Source organism: Halichoerus grypus, chromosome 8, assembly GCF_964656455.1.
Source record: "Halichoerus grypus chromosome 8, mHalGry1.hap1.1, whole genome shotgun sequence".
In the NCBI taxonomy this organism is placed as follows: Eukaryota; Metazoa; Chordata; class Mammalia; order Carnivora; family Phocidae; genus Halichoerus; species Halichoerus grypus.
Window position 1 is genome coordinate 95,024,824 of NC_135719.1, and position 21,604 is coordinate 95,046,427.

General features: G+C 36.0%; 1 protein-coding gene across 3 annotated transcripts; it reads left to right on the forward strand.

The window, feature by feature from the left end:
- The first annotated feature begins 24 nt into the window (after positions 1–24).
- Positions 25–21,171, forward strand: GEMIN2 (gem nuclear organelle associated protein 2). Of its 3 annotated transcripts, XM_036109078.2 has the most exons (10): positions 27–216; positions 600–684; positions 2,074–2,163; positions 3,002–3,061; positions 5,998–6,111; positions 7,768–7,812; positions 8,954–9,022; positions 13,698–13,808; positions 15,737–15,795; positions 20,732–21,171. In XM_036109078.2, the coding sequence occupies exons 1-10, from the start codon at positions 47–49 to the stop codon at positions 20,769–20,771; spliced, it is 843 nt and encodes a 280-aa protein (XP_035964971.1). In that variant the 5' UTR covers positions 27–46; the 3' UTR covers positions 20,772–21,171. The 3 variants fall into 3 exon arrangements, with proteins under 3 accessions (XP_035964975.1, XP_035964973.1, XP_035964971.1); XM_036109082.2 differs by lacking the exon at positions 13,698–13,808 and having other exon boundaries at positions 25–216; XM_036109080.2 differs by lacking the exon at positions 3,002–3,061 and having other exon boundaries at positions 25–216.
- The last annotated feature ends 433 nt before the right edge of the window (positions 21,172–21,604 follow it).

A 21,604-nucleotide genomic window follows, 5' to 3' on the forward strand; every position in this document is an offset into this window, starting at 1 on the left:
CTAAGGTGCCTACCTCTGCGCCTGCGCCGTGACCTAGCTTTGGCGCATGCGCTGGGTGGGACTGGCCGGATTAAAAACCATGGCGTGGATGCCAGTGGAGTCTGCAGTAGAAGAGTTGATGCCCAGGCTGTTGCCAGTGGAGCCCTGCGACTTGACAGAAAGTTTTGATCCCTCCGTACCACCGAGGACGCCTCAGGAATACCTGAGGCGGGTCCAGTGAGTGATTTGGCCCTGTGCGGGTGGGCTGGTCGTCCGCTCTGCCCCTGGGCACAGCTCAACCCCCTCAGTGTGATAAAGCCCCGCCTCTGTTTCCCTTCCCAATCTCACGCGGGGTAGGGTCGAATCAAGATCACTTGATTACATCTTTACCTGGGCGAGTTTTTATGAGCTTAATTATGTTTACCTGTGTCAAGATGTGTACTTTTAGATTTCCTTGCTTTAAATCCAGTTAATTTCGGAAATACGTTGTTTAGTACGTCAATTGCAATTCTGAACTTTTCTCATTTCGTAAAGAACCGTAGAAATGGATCGCTCGTTTTACTACACATGAACAAAGCACAGCCGTAATCACATTTCTTGCATTTATTACTTATTTGTAGGATCGAAGCAGCTCAATGTCCAGATGTTGTGGTAGCTCAAATTGACCCAAAGAAGTTGAAAAGGAAGCAAAGTGTGAATGTTTCTGTGAGTTTTATTACCCATTAGGGGATTCTCCCCTTTCCCTCTCCCCCGCCCAAATGGAAAGATCAAGGCTTTTCCTATGGTATCCCACAGTATCTTTATGATATATGTAAGATTTGACTACTCCCTGTGACATTAGACATTAGCTTGTACTTTTCTCCCAAAAAGACAGTTGGCATTTACTGCCTCCAGAGAGGTTTTCAGTAACCCTGGCATTCGTGGAGACTCATCATACTTTAGGGCAGTCCTAAAAGACTCTTTAAATAGGTTACTTACCTTATCATTTATATTTAGGGAACCTTTTTCCATTTGTCTCCATAATTATTCTTGGGCTGGTGTTTAATGTTATTTAGTGTAGTTTGCATGTTCTGAATTTGGGTTTTTTTTTTTTTTAAGAAGAGAAACTCAGGTACCTTACGTTTTTCTACCTACTTGCACACCTTGAACATTTTTGTTCATTTATTTATCCAGCATATTTTTTATTAAGCGACTAGGTTGTGCCAGGCACTGAGAATACAAGAGAGAATGAGACACAAAAATCCCCACCCTTGTAGAGCTTACATTCTCCTGAGGAAGACAGAGAGTAAACAAGCAAACTAAGTAATTATATATTGTGACTACTGATATGAAGAAAATTATCATGTATAATGACCAATAAGTAACAAGGTAGAGTTGTCGCAGAAGGTCTCTCTAAGGTAGTGCTATTTAACCTAAGGTCAAAGGAGAGCAGCAGTTTTTAAATTGTGATAGGTCCTTTTCCTTTTATGTTCCAAGTAATTTCTTTATCTGATGTTTATTAGGATATTTTAATTCAGATACTATAATGTTTCATGTAATTTTTTTTCAGAAATTTTTAGTTGATGGACAAGAATGTCTTATATACCTAGCTTTTGAAAAGTACACTTTTATTTCAAGGCAGTCTGTCATCAATTTTGAACTGTTTTGCTGTCTTAGGAAGCTAAAGTAGGCTTTGTAAAGTCAAGGGTCTTAGATTATTTGAGTACATTCTGCCCATACCAAAATTCTTTATTTGGGATATATCTCTTTGTTTCAAACAGTTTCTTTATTATAGAAAGGTAGGACTAACTTATATCTTCAGAGCTCATATAATTTAAATTTCTTAGTTTAGAAACTCCCCAACTATGAACCATTCCAGATTGCTCTTATTGAAGTGACTCTACAAGGATCTTTTCCTAATGTTTAAACTTGGACAGAAATAATGAAGTGAAAGCCCTACTTTTTTGCATCTGCAAGAAGTATAGTTTCTTTCTTATATAACCTTAATCATTTACTTTATTAATCTTCATCTTGATTCTGCTTTTACTTTGCAGAGGCATGAGATTCTAATTATAACACTAACATTGATTCTAATATTTATGAACTGATCTCCAGCTTTCAGGATGCCAACCTGCTCCTGAAGGATATTCTCCCACACTTCAGTGGCAACAACAACAAGTGGCACAGTTTTCATCTGTTCGACAGGTTAAGTGTACTTTAATTATTTAATCAAATTAAACCCCTTCTACCAGAGAAAGACCTATGGTTTCACTCATATGTGGAATATAATAAACAGTGCAGAGGATCATAGGGGAAGGAGGGAAAACTGAATGGGAAGTCATCAGAGAGGGAGACAAACCATGGGATACTCTTAACTATAGGAAACAAACTGAGGGTTGCTGGAGGAGAGGTGGGTGGGGGATGGGGTAATTGGGTGATGGGCTTTAAAGAGGGCATGTGATGTGATGAGCACTGGGTGTTATATGCAACTGATAAATTATTGAACTCTACATCGGAAACTAATGATGTAATATATGTTGGCTAATTGAATTTTAAATTAGACGACTTCCTGCCTTCCTCCCTCAAGATTTATTTCTGTTCTTAGACTGTAGCTAGAAAAATAAGATTCATTTTTCTTTTTTTTTTAGATTTATTTACTTGAGAAAGAGAGCGCACACGCATGCAGGCAGGCATGTGAGTGGGGGGAGGAGCAGAGGGAGAGAATCTTCGGGCAGATTCCCCAATGGCAATGAGTGTGGAGCCCGAAGAGGGGCTTGATCCCATGACCCAGGAGATCATGCATGACCAGAGCCAAAACTGAGTCAGTCGCTTAACCGACTGAGCCACCCAGGCGCCCCAAGATTCGTTATTCTGAAGGATAAAGTTAAAATATTTATAAATCAATTACCAGATTATAATCATTAGACATAATACAGTTTGAAACATGTTTTCCAAGTTTCAGGATTGTTAGGATGTTTCATAATTGATTTCTTTTCAGTTATCCATTCTCTGAAGATCACTTGCCTAACTTTTCTTCCTTTAGAGTGTGATCAGACATAGAAGTCACTGGAAATCACAACAGTTAGACAGTAACGTGACCATGGTATGTAAGTTTCTTTGGTTAAGTTGTACAGTGTGTACCTATTTGAAATAGTCCGTATTTACTGCCAGTCTTTAAAGATTCACTTGCTTAGTTTATATTATTTTTGTTCTTTTTCATTGACCATTAATAGAAACAATTCTGTTGTATTAGTAGCCTTAAAAGTATAGAATCAGTAATGCAAGTTGTTATTTTTATGACAGTTTTAGTCCATAGCGTCTTGAGAGACTTTGAATAGGTAATTGTTCAGCCTCTACAATTTCTTTAAGTTTTTTTTTTGTTTTTTTTTTAAGATTTTATTTATTTGACGGAGAGAGAGATAGTGAGAGCGGGAACACAAGCAGAGGGAGTGGGAGAGGGAGAAGCAGGCTTCCCGCCAAGCAGGGAGTCCGATGTGGGACTCCATCCCAGGACCCTGGGATCATGACCTGAGCCAAAGGCAGACGCTTAACGACTGAGCCACCCAGGCACCCCAGCCTCTACAAATTTTTAAGGGTTCTTCGAGACATTGCCTTTTTAGAAAATAAATGCATTTTCAGTATTTACAGAAAGATTGAATAAAGGCTTATTGGATTTTCCTGGTGAGGTAATGGTGCCAATACCAGAGACATTTTAGTAAAGCCTGTTGTGCATATTAGAAAGTAGTATTTTCTGTGCTTTATCAGCTTAGATATAATTTTCAACTTCAGGAGATATGTCATATCTGGACTACTGAATAAAAAAGGGAGTTGGAGAAGGGATGGATACATTGCTTCAGGACAAGACTTTTAACTTTTTAGGGAGTCTCATATTCTTCCTGAGAATCATACAAAAGCTATTTATCTTCAGAGGAAAAAATTGTGTGCACCAGGGCACACAGTTTTGCTCCCAGTTTCAGGTAGTTCATAGATTTCAGAGTTTAGAAGCTTCCTCTAGGCAGTGTTTCATAATATCTTTTACATTGTAATACCTTGAGATAAATGGAGGAGGCTGCTTGCATAGCCCTAGACTATGAGCTGAAAGCTGAGAAATTAAGTATATGGACTCTACTTGCTTCTCCATACCAATTGAAAGCTCTGCTCTAGGAAATGTGTGAAACGAACTAACATCACTTGCCCAAGATCATTTAACTCATAAAAGGTATAGCTGAGATTCAAACCAAAGTTTGGCTGTAAAGCTTTTTGCTGTGCTGTGAGGCCTCCTGGGAAAAGGGGGTAGGGGGACGGGGTAGGTAAGTAGACGTATTTTTTTCTTGCTCAGTATAAGGACTTTTGGGTACATGCTTACTAATTCAAAAAGAAGCTGCATCAGTAACATTATGACAATATAATTTTGTCAGAAATGTAAATGACCAAACATAATTGATTGAATAAATCATGATCCATCAAAACAGTGAAATATTAATAGCATGTTCATCATGGCAAAAGTAAATGTTATGTAAATAATAAAATGAAAAATTTTTAAAGTAAAGCACTCTGACATTTTATTTAAAGTAACTAGATAAATATAAACATTTATTTATTGACTTATTCAATCATTTATTAAGCACCTATCTTTAATAATCAGGGTATTCAGGCCGCCTGGGTGGCTCATTCATTAAGCGTCTGCCTTCAGCTCAGGTCATGATCCCAGGGTGCTGGGATCGAGCCCCGCATCGGGTTCCCTGCTCAGCGGGAAGCCTGCTTCTCCCTCTCTCCCCTGCTTGTGTTCCTGCTCTTGCTATCTCTCTCTCTGTGTCAAATAAATAAATAAAATCTTTAAAAAAAAAAAATAATAATCAGGGTATTCAGTGTTACCCGAAATAGAAATAGTCTCTGACCTAATGGAGTAAAGGGGAGGGGCAGATACAGTGTTCTAGTACAATAGGTTTTAACCTTTCAGGGGTCTTTTGTTTGTCCTGAGAATCTAATGAAAGCTATTTATCCTCGGGGAGAAACTACACCTATGCAAAGTAGTGTGTAAGGTGTTGTGTACAATTAAAAATTGTTTTGTCAATGTTTCTTCCCACTGGTCTGCATTTGGTAGTGTAGAATAAATCTATTCTTTCTTTGATTGGACTGCCCTTCCAAGTATGTGAAGCATTTAATTCTGTCTCTTTCCCTGGTATAAACATCCTTCATTCTTGTGTTTTTAGTGCATTTTTCCCACACCAGTTTCCATCTTTATCACCCTCTTGAACAAACCCTTATTTGTCAGTGTCCAAACTAAACACATCCCACATAATGTGTAACACTTGAGCACTGTATTAATTTGCTAGGGCTGCCATAATAAAACACCACAGACTGGGTGTTTTAGCAAACAATAATTTATTTTCTCACAGTTCTCTAGGCTAAAAGTCTAAGATCAAGGTATTAGCAGGTTTGGTTCCTCTTGAGTCCTCTTTGGCTTGCACGTGGCCATCTGGCTATGTCCTCACATGGTCTTTCCTATGTGCACAAGCATCTCTAGTGCCTCTTGTTATGTCTACATTTCCTCTCTCTTTTTTTTTTTTTTAATTTATTTATTTTAGAGAGTGTGTGCACATATGGGGGGGCGGTGGGGAGGGGCAGAGGGAGACGGGGAAAGAGTCTCAAGCAGACTCCACACTGAGTATGGAGCCCGACGAGGGGCCCGAGATCACCACTAGAACATAAACCAAGAGTTGGACGTTTAACTGACTGCACCACCCAGGTGCCCCTAAATTTCCTCTTCTTATAAGGACATCGGTTAGATGATGAAAGGCCACCCTAAAAGCCTGGTTTTAACATAATCCATTATAAAGGCCTTGTCCAAATACAGTCACATTCTAAGATACTGGAGGGTAGGGCTTCAACATAGAAATTTTGGGGGGACAAATTCAGCCCATAACAGGCACCATATCTTTCTGTTGAAGTGGTAGGAATATAGAGGACTTCTTTTTTACTATTCCATTAAAAAAAACAAAACATAGAAATAAGTACATTTTTTTTTTTTTCTTTTAGCCAAAATCTGAAGATGAAGAAGGCTGGAAAAAATTTTGTCTGGGTGAAAGGTTATGTGCTGAAGGGGCTGTTGGACCAGCTACTAGTGAAGGTCCTGGAATCGATTATGTGCAAGTAGGTGATCTGTGGATAAATAAAAAGGGTTCTACTTTTGGTGCATGATTTAATGCAAAGATTCTGCAAACTACAACCTAGGCCAAATCTAGTCTGCAGGCTGTTTTTGTACAGCCCATGAGCTAAGAGTTTTTTTTTTATAATACTAAGTTACTGAGACAGTGTGTGGCCTGCAAAGCCTAAAATGCTTACTGTCTGGCTCTTTACAGAAAATGTTTGCCAACCTATGACCTAGTTAATTGGCTCTTTAACTTAAAAATGTGCAGCCCAGTTTCCGAAACAATGTACTGTGACTTTTCTTAGGTGGGCTTTATATCTCTTAGGTTTTAGCTATGTGTTAACTTCGTGAGTTAGATAGGAGTCAGGGTTTGTTTGTTTGTTTTTTTAATGATTAAGCATGGGTTACGACTTGTGAGTAGTCAGGGAAACAAAGGAAAACATGACACAATTAGGTGCTTAAAAATGCTTAGTAGATTTCATATTCTGGAATGAAGTTTTAAAGGTATATTTAAATTTCCCATGGCTTTATTCTAATCATAAATTATGTGGCCAACTGGTTCTTGGCCCCACAAGGTGTGTGTTTTTCCCATTTAAAAGTAATTGATCCGAGAAATGTAGAAGCTCTAAAAATTGGGACACCTGGGTGGCTCAGTAGGTTGAGCATCCAACTCTTGATTTCGGCTCAGGTCTTGATCTCAGGGTCATGAGTTCAAGCCCCACATTGGGATCCACACTGGAGACTACTTTAAAAAAAAACAAACAAACACCAAAAGTCACTAAAAGACCAAGAACCCAATTAAAACAGAAAAGGCAAAAGAAATAAATAACTCACAGAAAGAAAAATATGAATTGCTGTTATATGAGAAGATGCCATATTCACTCACAATAGAAATATAACTCATAACTCCACTGAGCTGCTATTTTTGATAACATTGGCAAAGGAAATTTGATACGCTGTATTAACAAGGGCTGGGAAAATAGGCACTTTTACACATGGTGGTGGGGTATAAATAGATTCAGATCTGGAAGTGAACTAATTTGGCCCTGTTTCTTACACAATCTGTTTTTCTTTTGGATAATATCCCTAATGGATGTTACATTTCAAAATGTGTTTTAATTTGACAAAAAATTAAGACTTATTTAGCTTGTTACTACAAAATATATACAAGGAAAATACACCATGTGGAAGAACCATAAGGAAGCAGAGTTAATGCACATCCTCTTAACTTCCTCTAAAGTCAGTGCTATTTTCATAATGAAGGCTCCCAGCATTAACCTTCAAAATACTTTTTTAATTGAATTAGATTAGGTTTGAAAAACAATTACTCTTAGTACCCTTAATTCCTGAAAATGTTAGCTTTAGCTGAAGATTTTGAAAAAGTGTGTGCAGCATGTTAATCGTACTATCAGTTTAAGAAATTTCATATTTTAATTACTAAAGTCATTATTTTTAAATTTATATATTCAAATTGCAAAACATTTTTTGAGGCATTACCAACATAATAGTTGATGGAATGTTTTATTATGATGGGTAATGAAGGAATTTCCTGTTATTCTTTGTTTTTAAAAAGTGTGGTAAGAAATTCACCAGTTTGAAAACAATGAATCACCCTTTATAATTCCATTTAGTAAATTTCAGTCTCATTTTTCTTTCAGATTGGTTTTCCTCCCTTGCTTAGTATTGTTAGCAGAATGAATCAGGTAAAATCCATCTAATAATAAGGATGTATGTATTTTGTTGTTTTCAATGTGTATGAGAGTATATGAAAACATTTATTGAATACTTACAATATATAAGGCCCTGTCCTAACCTCTTTAACGGTTCTTATTTAATCCCCAATACAACCCTATATGGAGAATTATTATTAATACCCAATTTTTATAGATTGGGAAACAAAATTCAAAGTTAAGTGACTTGCAGGTGGTTTTTCAGCAAGTTCCAATGGCAACACTGGGATTTAACCCCTGTTTGATCTAATTCCAGAGCTCATGCTAAAACATGTTGCTAAACTCTTCAATTGTATACATTTCAGTTTTAAGTCTTAGATTCTGGGGTTTGAAGTAAAACTAAGGTTAGATTATTATTTCTAGTTCCAGATGTCCTGCACATCCCATTAAGAATGAAATACATAATTTCTTGGATCAAAAGCTTCTTTACTCTCTTAGGATGAAGAACTCTGTTACCATTTAAAGAGCAAATGAAAAATTGGATTGTTTTGCCTTCACATTTGCCACCCATTTGCATTGGGTGCCCTTGGAAAATAAATTTTTTTAAGTGTCGTGCTCTGTTGTAAATCATATACTGGTCTCACTTACTTGATCATTTGCATTAAAATACTGTAGTAGTTATACTAAATTCAATGAGTGATTTTTGTTAACTGTCCAACTATGCTTGAAGAAACAAGAGAATATTTTCAACAGTTTAATAAATTCTATCTATATAACTTAAAAAACAGATCTTTCTCCAGCTAACTTTCTCCTTATATTTTGACTTTGACTTAATGAAAATAACTTGAAGGTATTTATGCAAAGGTTTTTTAAGAGCATGTGGAATTTTTCAAGTATTTATAAACTAAATTAGTAGTTACAAACTAAATCCTGGGGTTTAAACCAAGGTATTGATACTTGAAAGTATATAAAAATATGTGTCTAAAAAGCCTCTTCTGAGTGAGCCACCTAACCAGATTACTAAATACAGTCAGTTTTCTCTGGAAGTCTAAAGAATGGGACTATTTTAGATATCAGAGTTGCTTTCTAACCAAACTTAATGAAACCCATGTTGAACTTGTCTTTGTTTTATTACTAATACATTTCTTCCACCTTCCCTTTCCCCTTTTTTTAGGCAACAGTAACTAGTGTCTTGGAATATCTGAGTAATTGGTTTGGAGAAAGAGACTTTACTCCAGAATTGGTAATATCGCATCTTTTTATTTTCATAATGCAGACAAAATTGTATAGACTTATTTTATATATGAGATATGGCTCTAAGATATTTATGTATATGTGTGTATTATACTTGTACATATAACTGTGTACAATGCAAACTATGCTTGGTTGCAGTGAAATAAGGAACTTACAGGAGAATGCAAATCAACATTAAACTTCCTTCATTGAGAAAGATTTGCCTTGGAAAAAGTCAATTAAAGAGCTTATTTATATCCGGGAGAAGCAACTTATCTTACTGCAGTCCAATAACAAATAGATCACCAACTGACATCCAGTTTGGACATCCCATTTTGAGTAGCACTGGCTTAAAGAAATTTGAAATGCATTTTCTTTTTTTGTTCGTTTGTTTGTGTGTGTGTGTGTTGTTTTGTTTGTTTGTTTTTTAAGTAGGCTCCATGCCCAACGTGGAGCCCAACATGGGGCTTGAACTCATGACCCTGAGATCAGTCAAGGCCTTAGATGAAATCAAGAGTCAGATGCTCAACCTACTGAGCCACCCAGGTGCCCCAGAAACAGTGACTTTAAACATTAATTTTTTCCCCCTAAATGTACATATTATATAGTAGAGATTTAAAAGAATAAAATACAAAAACAAAAAATGAAAATCTAGTGGTAAAGAATATGATCATTATACTTATATAAAAGACTTACCGAAGCTACTTAGATGAATGGCAGGCTTAAAAACTTGTACATTGTATTGCAGTGTTGGTTTATCTGTTTCTCCCAGCAGACTATAAGTTTCTGGCGGGCAAAGATTATATCTTATGCTTTGACAGGGAGCTTTGGAGCTTCAGGTACACTCTTTTGCAAATATCCTTAACTATAAAAAATACATGTTTCTAAAAATTAAATCTAACTTGATAATAAAATTTCTTACTAGGGGATTAAGCAGATTATTTATATAATGTCCACCAAACTGACCCATTTTTAAAGGTGAAAATGAGCTGTGAATATAAAACTATAAAGTAGAGGGGTAGTGCAGCACAGTTGTTAAGAGTATAGCTGGATTGCTGGGGTGTGAATCTTCGTTCCACCAGTAAGGATATGTGTCATCTTAAGCAAGTACTGAATCTTTATGTACTCTAGTTTCCTTTTCTGTAAAATGCAAATAACAGCTCATAGGTTATTGGAGGATTCAAGGAATTACTGTATACAAAGTTCTTAGAGTAATGCCTGGCACACAGTGCTTGCTATTATTACTGGTATTTGATATTCTTTTGTAAATTGGATTTCAAGACCATGGTTAAGCATCCAACTCTTGAGCTCAGCTCAGGTCTTGATCTCAGGGTTGTGAGTTCGAGCTTTGAATTGGGCTTCATGCCCAGCATGGAACCTACCTAATAAATAAATAAATAAAAATAAATAAATAGAGAAAGATAAAATCATGGTTTCTGATTCAGTGGTCAAACATGTCTTTTACATAGTGTAATTAATATACTATTCTGGGTTTTTTAGCTTAGATTACATATATATATTTCTATATGATAATGTAATTCATATAATTTCCATTGTCTTAATGTCTCATAGTTTACTTTGATTCTCTCATTATTGACCATCTGGGTTCTTATAATCATGACTAAATTAAAACATTTATACTAATTTCATTTTAATTATCATTTTCTCAGGATATTGCTAGGGTATAATTATTGGATCAAGATTTCATAAGCTTTTGTTACATTCTGCTACATTGCTTTCCAAAAGGAATGAACCAGTTAATAATGCCATTGGCAAAGGATCCTTATTTTTCCCTGCAATTCCAGTTTAAGTTGAACCATGTGCATTTGCCATTTTTGTAGGTTAAAAAATTTGATGATCAGTAATTCCATATGGTTCCATCTAACATTTTATAATTTCTGTTTATTTTCAAATTTAGTGAATTTATAGTAGCACTTCAAAGTAAATGTAATTTGTATTTCCTTGAATGTCAGTGAAACTGAATATTTTTCCATCATGGGTATATTAGGTATACCTTTAATAGATAACTTTGTTCATATTCATATTACTTATTCATTGGAATCTGGATATTGAACTTTAAATTCATATCCATTCTTTCTCTCTGATAGTGACGTTTTAGCACTATTACCTGACCTGTTTTCCTTCTCTTCCTTTAATCTTTATTTTTTCAACTCTTTGTTGTAAGATTTTTTTTTTTAAACTTCAAAAGATTACCCACTGAAGAGGGTGATAAGTTTGACTTTTCCTGTTAATTAGAGCATACAACTGATTTACTAAATTTTAACTTAATTAATCCTTTGCTTCTAACCTGGAGTCAATCTGTCTCTTAAATCAACGGTGTTCAATTTCACTATCCAATTAACCGTACTATCAGAACTCTACTATTGAGAATATCAGTGTATAAAAACCGGTATCACAAAGTTTGCTTATCATAAACTAGCAAAAGGAAAATGGATCTCTTTTTTTAAATGTCTTTACTTGGGATTACTTTAATTTTTTCTTGAGAAATAAATACAGCCTTATTTTTCATCCAAATGTGAGGTATGAAGGAATATCTTCAGCTATCTTATTTTGGGTTTTGTTTTTACATTTAGTATTGCCACAGTGAGCTCACTGACTTTGAGAAAAGGCACCTCTCAGTATAAATACATCTTAGACAATCAGTAGAGGTTTAAGCACCATTTCAATACCTGAATACCAGTTATATATGGTAAATGTAGCCCTCAGAATTTGAGCCAAGTTTAAATGTATAATAGCTTTTTTGATATAGAAGAGAATTCCACTTATTATTTATAAAAGAAACCTGGATGTGAATCTTTTGTTTCAGAAAAAGTCTTATTGATTTGGGGTAGCTTGAGGAGCTAATTTTTTTTATTCCATTAATTGCTATGTAAACATTGTTTAATATTCTTTAGGTTTCTCCAAAGTGATGTGTTGCTCAGAATAAACTCAGTCATATAACACTGCTGGTGGAAATATAATTTCATATAACTTTTCTGGGGTACAATTTATTGATTATATCTCAGAAACATTTATGAACATACATACCCTTGGATACCGCCATTTTATTTCTAGGAATTTAGCCAAAAAATCAATCAGAGATGGTCTAAAATTTATGTTCAAGGATATTTATCACACTATTTTTTATATAACAGCAACAAATTAAACCTAAGTGCTCAACAATAGGAAGTTGGTTAAGTAAATTATGGTGCATCCAAAATGGAACACTCATTCCACAGATATTTTAATTTAAACTCCTATTGTGTTCCAACTCTAGTCTGGGCCCTAGGAGTGTAATATCTAATTTTATACTCTCACAGAGTTTGGGGAAAGAAAGAATAAACCAGCAGTGACAGGAAAGTATAAGTGTTTGGTTAAAGAGTATAAGTGCTGTGTTGAGATTCATAATGTTCCCTCCCAAATCCCATTTAACAACATGGGGGATATTTATTATGTATTGCAAGTAAAAAAGATGGCTACAAAATGTTATTACCACATTATTAATGTTAATACGATAATGGAACTTCATTTTTTTTTAAAGTTGTACATATAAATACGAAAAAGATAAAAATTAGCATTTTTAAAATTAGAAACTATCTGGATGGTGGGGTTGCAGGTGTGTTTTTTACTTTGCGCTTTTTGTATTCAGTTTTTCAGCATTGAGTATTTCTTCGTTTTGTAATTGAAAAAAATTTCATTTTAAAAGAGGACTGGGGGGATGCCTGGGTGGCTCAGTCTTTAAGCGTCTGCCTTTGGCTCAGGTCGATTGAGCCCCGCATCGGGCTCCCTGTGCTGTGGGAAGCCTGCTTCTCCCTCTCCCACTCCCCCTGCTTGTGTTCCCTCTCTCGCTGTGTCTGTCTCTGTCAAATAAATGAATAAAATCTTGAGAAAAAATAAAGTAAATAAAAGAGGATGGGGATGGGGCGCCTGGGTAGCTCAGTTGGTTAAGCATCTGACTCTTGATCTCAGCTCAGGTCTTGATCTCAGAGTCGTGAGTTCAAGCCGTGCATTGGGCTCCATGCTGGGCATGGAGCCTGCTTTTTAAAAAAAAAAAAAAAAAAAAAGATGGGGATAGATTTAGTTTGCCGTGGTACTTATAGAAGTATCAAAACATTTTTTATAATTTTTTTAAGATTTATTTTTTTAAGTAATCTCTATATCTAGCATGGGGGTTACCCGAGATCACCATCCCGAGATCAAGAGTCGCATGCTCCACTGACTGAGCCAGCCATGTGCCCCTCAAAACATGATTTCATCTAGAGTATAGTTCCTTTGTATAGACACAGGGGGCAAAGTTATAAAGTTATAAAATGACTTGTATATCTGTCTATAAAGGGCAAAGGAAAAATATGTGTCTTAATTTTTGCAAGGATTTATGCACATCTTAATGTAGTTTTCTACCTATAAATTGGGACTTCAATTATAGTAAGAATCTCTGACATGAACTCTTTGGAACTAAGGGTATTTTGAAGTGTTCAGTATTCTGTGTCTGTAGTAAGAAGATACAGAAAATATCAGCTGGCTGTCTAGATGATCCCTTGTTATCTATATCCAAATATAATACAGTTAATGTTACATTAATTTATTCATAGCAAATAACCAGATACAACTTTGGACATTTTAAAAAATAAGTTAAACTTATGGTACAGTATTTGCTACTTACTACTTTTTAAAATCCTATTTAGGGAAGGTGGCTTTATGCTTTATTGGCTTGTCTTGAAAAACCTTTATTACCTGAGGCTCATTCACTGATTCGGCAGCTTGCAAGAAGGTGCTCTGAAGTAAGGCTCTTAGTGGTAAGTTACAACTTGCTGTTTCAAATTGAGAGCGCTCATTGATTTATATGGTGATAAAAAAGGATGCCACTGAAATAGGAAAATGTGGAATATTTTATTAGTCAAGATTAGATTTGGCCACATAATTTTAAAAAGCCCCAAATAACAGTAGCTTAAATGAAATGGACATGTTTTTCTCAGATAAAGGAAGTCTACAGGTGGACAGAGCAAATCTAATATGGCAGTAACCCTGCTTTTGAGTTCTGCCTCATGTAGCTTCCGTTGTCAAGCTCACCTCATGGTCCAAGGTGGCTGCTGGAGTCAGCCATTATATTCGGTTATAGGAACTAGAAAGAGAAGGCTGTCCTCTAACAAAGCTTCCCAGAGGTTCCACAAGCATAACTGGCTATATATAGAACTCATTTAGCCAGAATTTAGTCACATGGCCATAAGGAACTATGGGAAATGTTTACTTTTAGCTGGGGGACAGTGTGCTTAGGTAAAAATGAGCTTCCTTTGCTAAAGAGTAAGGGAAAACAAGAAGCTAGAGTGGTCAACTAACAGTCTCTGGCAGGATGATTGTTTCGAATTTCTCCAATCAGACGCTTCATTAACTCATGCCTGCAGCATTACAATATAAATTTTATGCCAGATTAAGTCCACATGTGATTTTTTTTCTTTCATCCCTTTCTCTTCCACAAAATGTATACTCCTCTGTTGACTACTCAAAAATATTTTTGTTAAACATCCATGATATGGCCCAAATTAGCTTCTATGGCTTGTACTCCAAGCAAAATGTACTTGCTACTTGGTAAATATTTCCCACGTTTTGTTCCTAGACTTTATTTCCTCTACAGAAGTGCCTTTTCACTCTTCCAATCTGCATCTAAATACCATTTACTTTTCACAATCTGGCTTATATTCAACCACTTTCTGTGACACTCTCCCTGATTCTAACAATTAAAAAGAATTTCTGCATTCTCTGATTTTTCAGTATACTTCATATTTTTTTATGGGCACTTAACACATTTTTCCTTTCATTAAAGTTAATGTGGATATTTCATTTTCTCTGCTATTAGCAGGTAGTATGTTTTATTCAGGTTTGTTCCATGTAGTGCTTGACACATAGAGTTGAGTACACTAACATTATGGAATTGTGTCCCAAGTTTGAATTAACATGTGACATGTCTGTTATAACATTACTCGATAGGTTATTGTAACTATATCTTGAAATGTATAAAAATAAACTTCACACTCTGTAACACCACTTTATAAAATACATAGTTCAGCAATTACCTCCATCGTAATTGAGAACCCTGATGATCTGGAGTATTTTCTGGTATGTCTTAGGCTAGAAGCCAGGATTTCATTCCTCAATTCTAAGCTCTTTAAAATATTTTTATATAGTTTGTTTTCACTACTGTCCAGTTAGGACATTGGGTTTTTTTTTTTTTTATTGCTCCTCTGCTTGGAACCAGGAAAAATCTCTCTCCCAAGTTATTCTCCTTTGAACCTTCAACTCTTTATTTCTTGTCCCTGTTAAGGACCTTTCTTTAAAAGATCATGTCAGGGGCCACCTGGGTGGCTCAGTCTGTTAAGCGTCTGCCTTTGGCTCAGGTCATGATCCCGGGGTCCTGGGATCGAGTCCTGCATCGGGCTCCTTGCTCAGCAGGGAGGCTGCTTCTCCCTTGTCTGCTGCTCCCCCTGCTTTGCTCTCTCTCTCATTCTCTCTCTCTGACAAATAAATAAATCTTTAAAAAAGATCATGTCAGATGTTTCTCAAGGGTTGTTAACTATAGTTTTCTCCTTTTTCTTTGAGGTTTTCTACTTCCATGTGATTATTACTATTATCTAATAAAATTTTCATATTTTGCATCTTAAAAGGAAATTTTTTCAAAAATATTAAGGAGAACACTACATTTTTCTGATTTTTTTTTTTTTTTCTTTAGGACAGCAAAGATGATGAGCGGGTTCCTGCTTTGAATTTATTAATCTGCCTGGTTAGCAGGTAAGTAATCCTTGATTCCTTGCTTTGTAATAGTGTTATTAATGGAAAATACTGTTTTCATTTTCAAGCAGAGGAAATTGAGGTGTGAGGAAACAATATTTTATGTATCACAATTCCCTGTATTTTGAGTTTTCTCTATAAGTAACGCCGTGTAGATCTGTATACATTATAGCTCTATTATTTCCTAAGGGCAAACTCCTAGAAATAAGTTGAAGGCCATGCATGTACTTTTAAAACTGAGATATTTATTAATAGTTTGCCTTCCAGAAAGTCATACCTTTCTGTGTTCCCATGAAAGTGTCAGACTGCCCATCTTCTATTCAACATTTTCGGTTGATATAAATATTTCCATTCTAATAACAAAAAGATACGAATTATTTTTATTTGCATTTGTTTAATTACCAGTGAGGGTAAAAAATACTTCATTTTGTTGCAATTTTTTTTAATTGCCTGTGTTCTTTATTCATTTTCAGTTAGGACATATTTTTATTTAGTATGTGTTTGATTTTATTTCTTACATTGAAATTCCACATTGAAAATGTTCTCATATTCTGAAGTCGTGTGTATGAGTATGTGTGTATTATATTTACACATATGCATGCACACATATTTATTTTAGGTCTCTTTCTGGGCTTGATATTTTTGTACATTGGTCAGTGTTTTTAATCTAATGCCAATAACTTTTTAAAGCTTTATATTATATTTAAATAGAAGGTAAATGATCTGTGTCCATTATCCTTCCTCAAACAAGACACTTTTTCAGAGTACACACATGTTCAACATATAGTTTCTAAATTTATAATAATTATGCTGCTGGTGAAACTTAATACTTAACTAGGCACTTTGTTCCAAGCATTTTTCTTAGTGCTTCATAATAGAAACTCATTTAATCCTTAGAAGGTAGGTGCTATGATCAGTTACATTTGAGGAAACCATGGCACAGAGATAAAATAAGTTTCCTGCCATCACAAAGCTAGTAAATTGTAGGGCTAGGATCCAAAACCAGGCACCTTTGCTTCAGAGCTAGGTTCTGGACTATGCCCGTATCAAACTACCTCATCTCTTGGTAATAAGGATTAAATGAGAGCCCTAGGTGCTATGTATACTGGGTCTTTAATCCTTGCAACTCAGAGTTTTTTCTTTTACTTTCACAGATGAAGACACAGGTTCAGAAACACTAAGTAATTAAGGTTCAGTAAACTAGTACTGAATGGAACCAGACTTAAACATATCATCTGACTACTAATCCACTGATAGTTTATAATGTGCAATTATGAGAAAAGAAATATCCAAGTAATTGGTCATGGTTATTTTTTTTCCTGAGAACATTACGTAAAAATGGAAGATAAGTTCTAGGCTAGAAAATTTTCTTAGACTATAGGCTTCACTTAAGAAAACTTGCAGAAGAGGGGTGCCTGGGTGGCTCATTTGGCGTTGACTCTTGATTTCGGCTCAGGTAATGATCTCAGGGTCATGAGATGGAGCCCATGTTGGCATGGAGCCTGCTTAAGATTCCATTTCCCTCTGCCCCACACAGCGGGCCCTCTCTAAAAAAAAAGAAAAGCAGACTTAAAGAGGATTCTAGAAAGTTTGAAAAAAGATAACATAGACCTTGACTCTTTGCAGTAGCCATTTCAATATAAGTATCAAATATTGTTTTAAGTCTGTTGTGGTTTTTTGTTTTTTGTTTTTTTTTTTTTGGTCTTGTCTGTCTTATAGGTTTAAAGCAAAAACTGCTAATTGATAGAAATACCTACTCAAATGGGATCTAATAGCCATATGTTAGCCACCTTAATTATTTTATCAGTGAAAAATGTTTTAAGCTTCTTCTTACGGAGATTTTCAAGTACATACGAATGTAGTAGAATAATATGCCCCCCCCCCCACCCCAAGCAATCCACCCAAGTTCAACATTTATTAACTTCACCAGAATGTTTCATCTGTCTCATCTTTTTTGTTAGTGTATTTTAAACAAATCTCAGACAGGTCATTTCTCCTGTTTTAGTGTATCTGAGTGATTAGGACCTTTTAAAAACATGACTCTAATACTGGTATCACGAACCTAATAAATTTAATAACTCCACAATATTATCTGATGCCCAGTTTATGTTTCATATTCCTTAATTGTCCCCAAAATGTCTTCTTACATTTGAATTGTTCAAATTGGGATTCAACCCTTTCCCTTTCTACACTAGCCAGGGAGGGGTCCGACCACATGCTGTTGTTCTGCATTCCCATGGTAACTTAAAGAGAAACTTTCACATGTCCAGAGCCCTTGATATCCTGCAAATGAAGGAGGAGGATGTCCTCAAATTCCTTGCAGGAGGAACCCACTTAGGTAGCACCAACCTTGACTTGCAAATGGAATAGTACATCTACAGAAGGAAAAGTGATAGTATCTACATCATAAATCAGAAGAGAAGGGCGCCTGGGTGGCTCAGTTGGTTAAGCATCCAACTCTTGATCTCAGCTTAGGTCTTGATCTTGGGGTCGTGAGTTCAAGCCCCATGTTGGGCTCCATGCTGGGCATGGAGCCTACTTTAAAAAAAACAATCTGGAGAGAACCTGGGAGATGCTTCTGCTGGCAGCTCGTGCCATTGTTGCCATTGAAAACCCAGCTGATGTCAGTGTCCTGTCATCCAGAAATACTAGCCAGCGAGCTGTGCTGAACTTTGCTGCTGCTACTGAAGCCACTCCCTACTGCTGGCCGCCTCACCTCTGGAACCTTCACTAACCAGATCCAGGCAGCCTTCCTGGAGCCAAGACTTCTGGTGGTTACTGATCCTAGGACTGACACAGCCTGTCACAGAGGTGTCTTATGTTAACCTGCCTACCATCGCTCTGTGTAACGCAGACTCTGCTCTGTGCTATATGGACATTGCCATCCCTTATAACAAGGGAGCTCACTCAGTTGGTCTGATGTGGCGGATCCTGGCCCGGGAAGTTCTTTGCATGCTTGGCACCATTTCCCATGAACACCCATGTGAAGTCATGCCTGATCTCTACTACTACAGAGATCCTGAAGACATTGAAAAGGAAGAGCAGGCTGCTGCTGAAAAGGCTGTGACCAAGGAAGACTTTCAGGGTGAATGGACTGCTCCAGCTCCTGAGTTCACTGCCTCAACCTGAAGTCACAGACTGGTCACAGCCAGTTCCCTACTGAATGAAAACTGGAGTGCTCAGCCTGCCACTGAAGACTAGCCTGCAGCTTCCACTGCTTAGGTCACTGAATGTATAGGAACAACCACTGAGCAGTCTTAAGCTGCTCTTCCAAAAAGTCAAACAAAATGGAAATAAGGTTGATGGAAAATAAACAGTTGCTTAAAAAAAAAAACCTGAAAAACAAAACAAAAACCCAAATCGGGATCCAAGTTAAATGCACTCATTGCTTTTGTTTGATATGTCTCGAGTCTCCCCATCAATTTCCTGGGTTTATCTCTTTGCCATTTATTTATTGAAAAAAACAGTCCTTTGACTTGTAAAATTTCCCATGTTTTGGTTTTGACAGCTGTATCTTATCTTCATGATAGTGTTTAATGTGTTCATTTATCCCCCATATTTTCTATAAGCTGGTAGGTTGGTTTAAAGGTTTGATTATTATATATAGTGTGTTTTTTTTGTTGTTTGGCAAGACTCCATAAGTGCTGTTGTGCACATCAGGAGGCACATAATGTCTGGTTGTTCCACTTTTAGTGTGATGAAGTTGATCACTTCATTCAGGTGAAGGGATATTGCAGTCATTATCTTTGTTGATGCTCAAATTGTTCCGTCTTTGGCCAGTGGGAACCCATTAGGTCAATTCCTGTGCTTTTTGTTCTATATAACCCTGGTGGTCTTTTATAGCTTGCTTGCTTTCAGGTATGTCAAGATGGTTCAAATGTATCTTAAGACATTTCTGGCCCCAGATCTGGAATCAGTCTTTATTCCCAGGACTGCTGGGTCCTCTTTTAAAGTAGAAAATGTTAAGAGTCCACAATTTCGACATTAGGGAAGCTAGCTGTTATTAGGTTGGTCATTGCCTTTAGGCCTTTTCAATGACCAGAGGTAGGAAGTATGTATTTTTTAGAAAGAGAAAAATGAAATCGTGACTTCAAATTGAAATTTCAGTTGATTTAAGATTACATGATTTTTCTTTAAGCTATGTTTCTTTTCTCCTTTGCTGAAAATTCTGGTTTCTAACATTAACAATTATTGGCTTTATCCAACAATATGCACATAATAGTTTCAGAATAAATATACTAACAGTGTTACTGATAGTACAACTGTTGAAATCAGTTTAAGAGTTCTTTGCAGTTCTTTTTGTCTCTGGTATATCTCACTAGGGATATACACCAGAACATCACGTTTAAGAAATTATTCCCTTCTGTGTGGTTATGCCAGCAATCTGATAAATGAGAAGATTCATTTGGTTGGGTTTGGTGATTTTCTTTTTTACTTAATCTTGTTTTATAATTACATAAAATATTTACATTGTTCCAAAGTTAAAATTTTAATTCAAGGTACATTTGAAGTATTTTAGAACCCCCCTTTATCCTCTCTAGCCTTTCTCCCTTCTGTAGTTTTCCATTTTATTAATTTTTGGTTTATCCTTCCATTCACTCTTTCTTTCTAAAAGTATAAGCAAGTATATATAAATATAGCTGCATTCCTACACATCCTTACAAAAGGTAGCATACTAAACATACTGTTCTGTACCTTGTTTTTTTCACTTAATAAATCCTAGAAGTCACACTATATAGCAGTGTATTTTCCTCATTTTTTAATAAAAAAGGCTTTTATAAAAAGCCTCGAGGAGTCTTCTACTGTGCAGATGTACCATAGTTTATTTAATGAGTGCCCTTATTGATGGATGTTTGGGTTATTTGTGGTGTTTTGCTATTACAAGTAGTGCTGCTATTAATATTTTTAAACATACATGAAATTCTTTTTTTACTAGGTATTTTGACCAACGTGATTTAGCTGATGAACCATCTTGATGTAGCTGGCCTCTCAGGGATAGAAGATACTTGTGATGAAGGCAGCCTGAGTCTGAGGATGTACAGGGGCAACTCAAGTGAGAACTGAATTACATCTTCAACATTATTTGAAGGGTCTTCATCTTAACCTGTGCATCTCAAGTTGACATTTAGAAGATAAATTGTATTGATTTGAGAATCTAAAGTATTCTTTGGAAAATCCCAACCAGCCAGTTTTTGATGAACAGTTAAAACAGTTTTCTGTAATTACATGTTTTTAAAACAAATTGAGTGCCATTTATTGATGAAGCATCCTGTACAGAAACTGTATGATGAAATTTTAGAGATCCTTGGTGCTTTTTCATTGTTTCTTAACATATACACATAAACTCTTACTGAAAATGTGTTTTGGTTATTAAAATCTTGACTCTTTTTAAGATTTTATTTTTAGAGAGAGAGCACAAGCAGGCGGAGTGGCAGAGGGAGAGGGAGAAGTGAACTCTCCACTGAGCAGGGAGCCTGATGCGGGGCTCGATCGCAGGACCTTGGGATCATGACCTGAGCCATAGGCAGTCACTTAACTGACTGAGCCACCCAGGCGCCCCTTCTTTGACTCTTGAACAAAACAAAAGACAATGGATAAATATCCTTAGTATTAGAATTAAGATAATTGGTTAAATGGCAAATGTTTTTATAGTCAGCAACAAAACTAATCAAATGTTTTCCCTTTAAACTCAATACTTTTCAACTGCTTTATTACATAAAACTTTCTTAAATCATTTTGTATAATACCCTAATAAGTCATCTGTTTTGTCTGTCAGATCTCTTGCTCATATCATTTAAAATTTATCTAT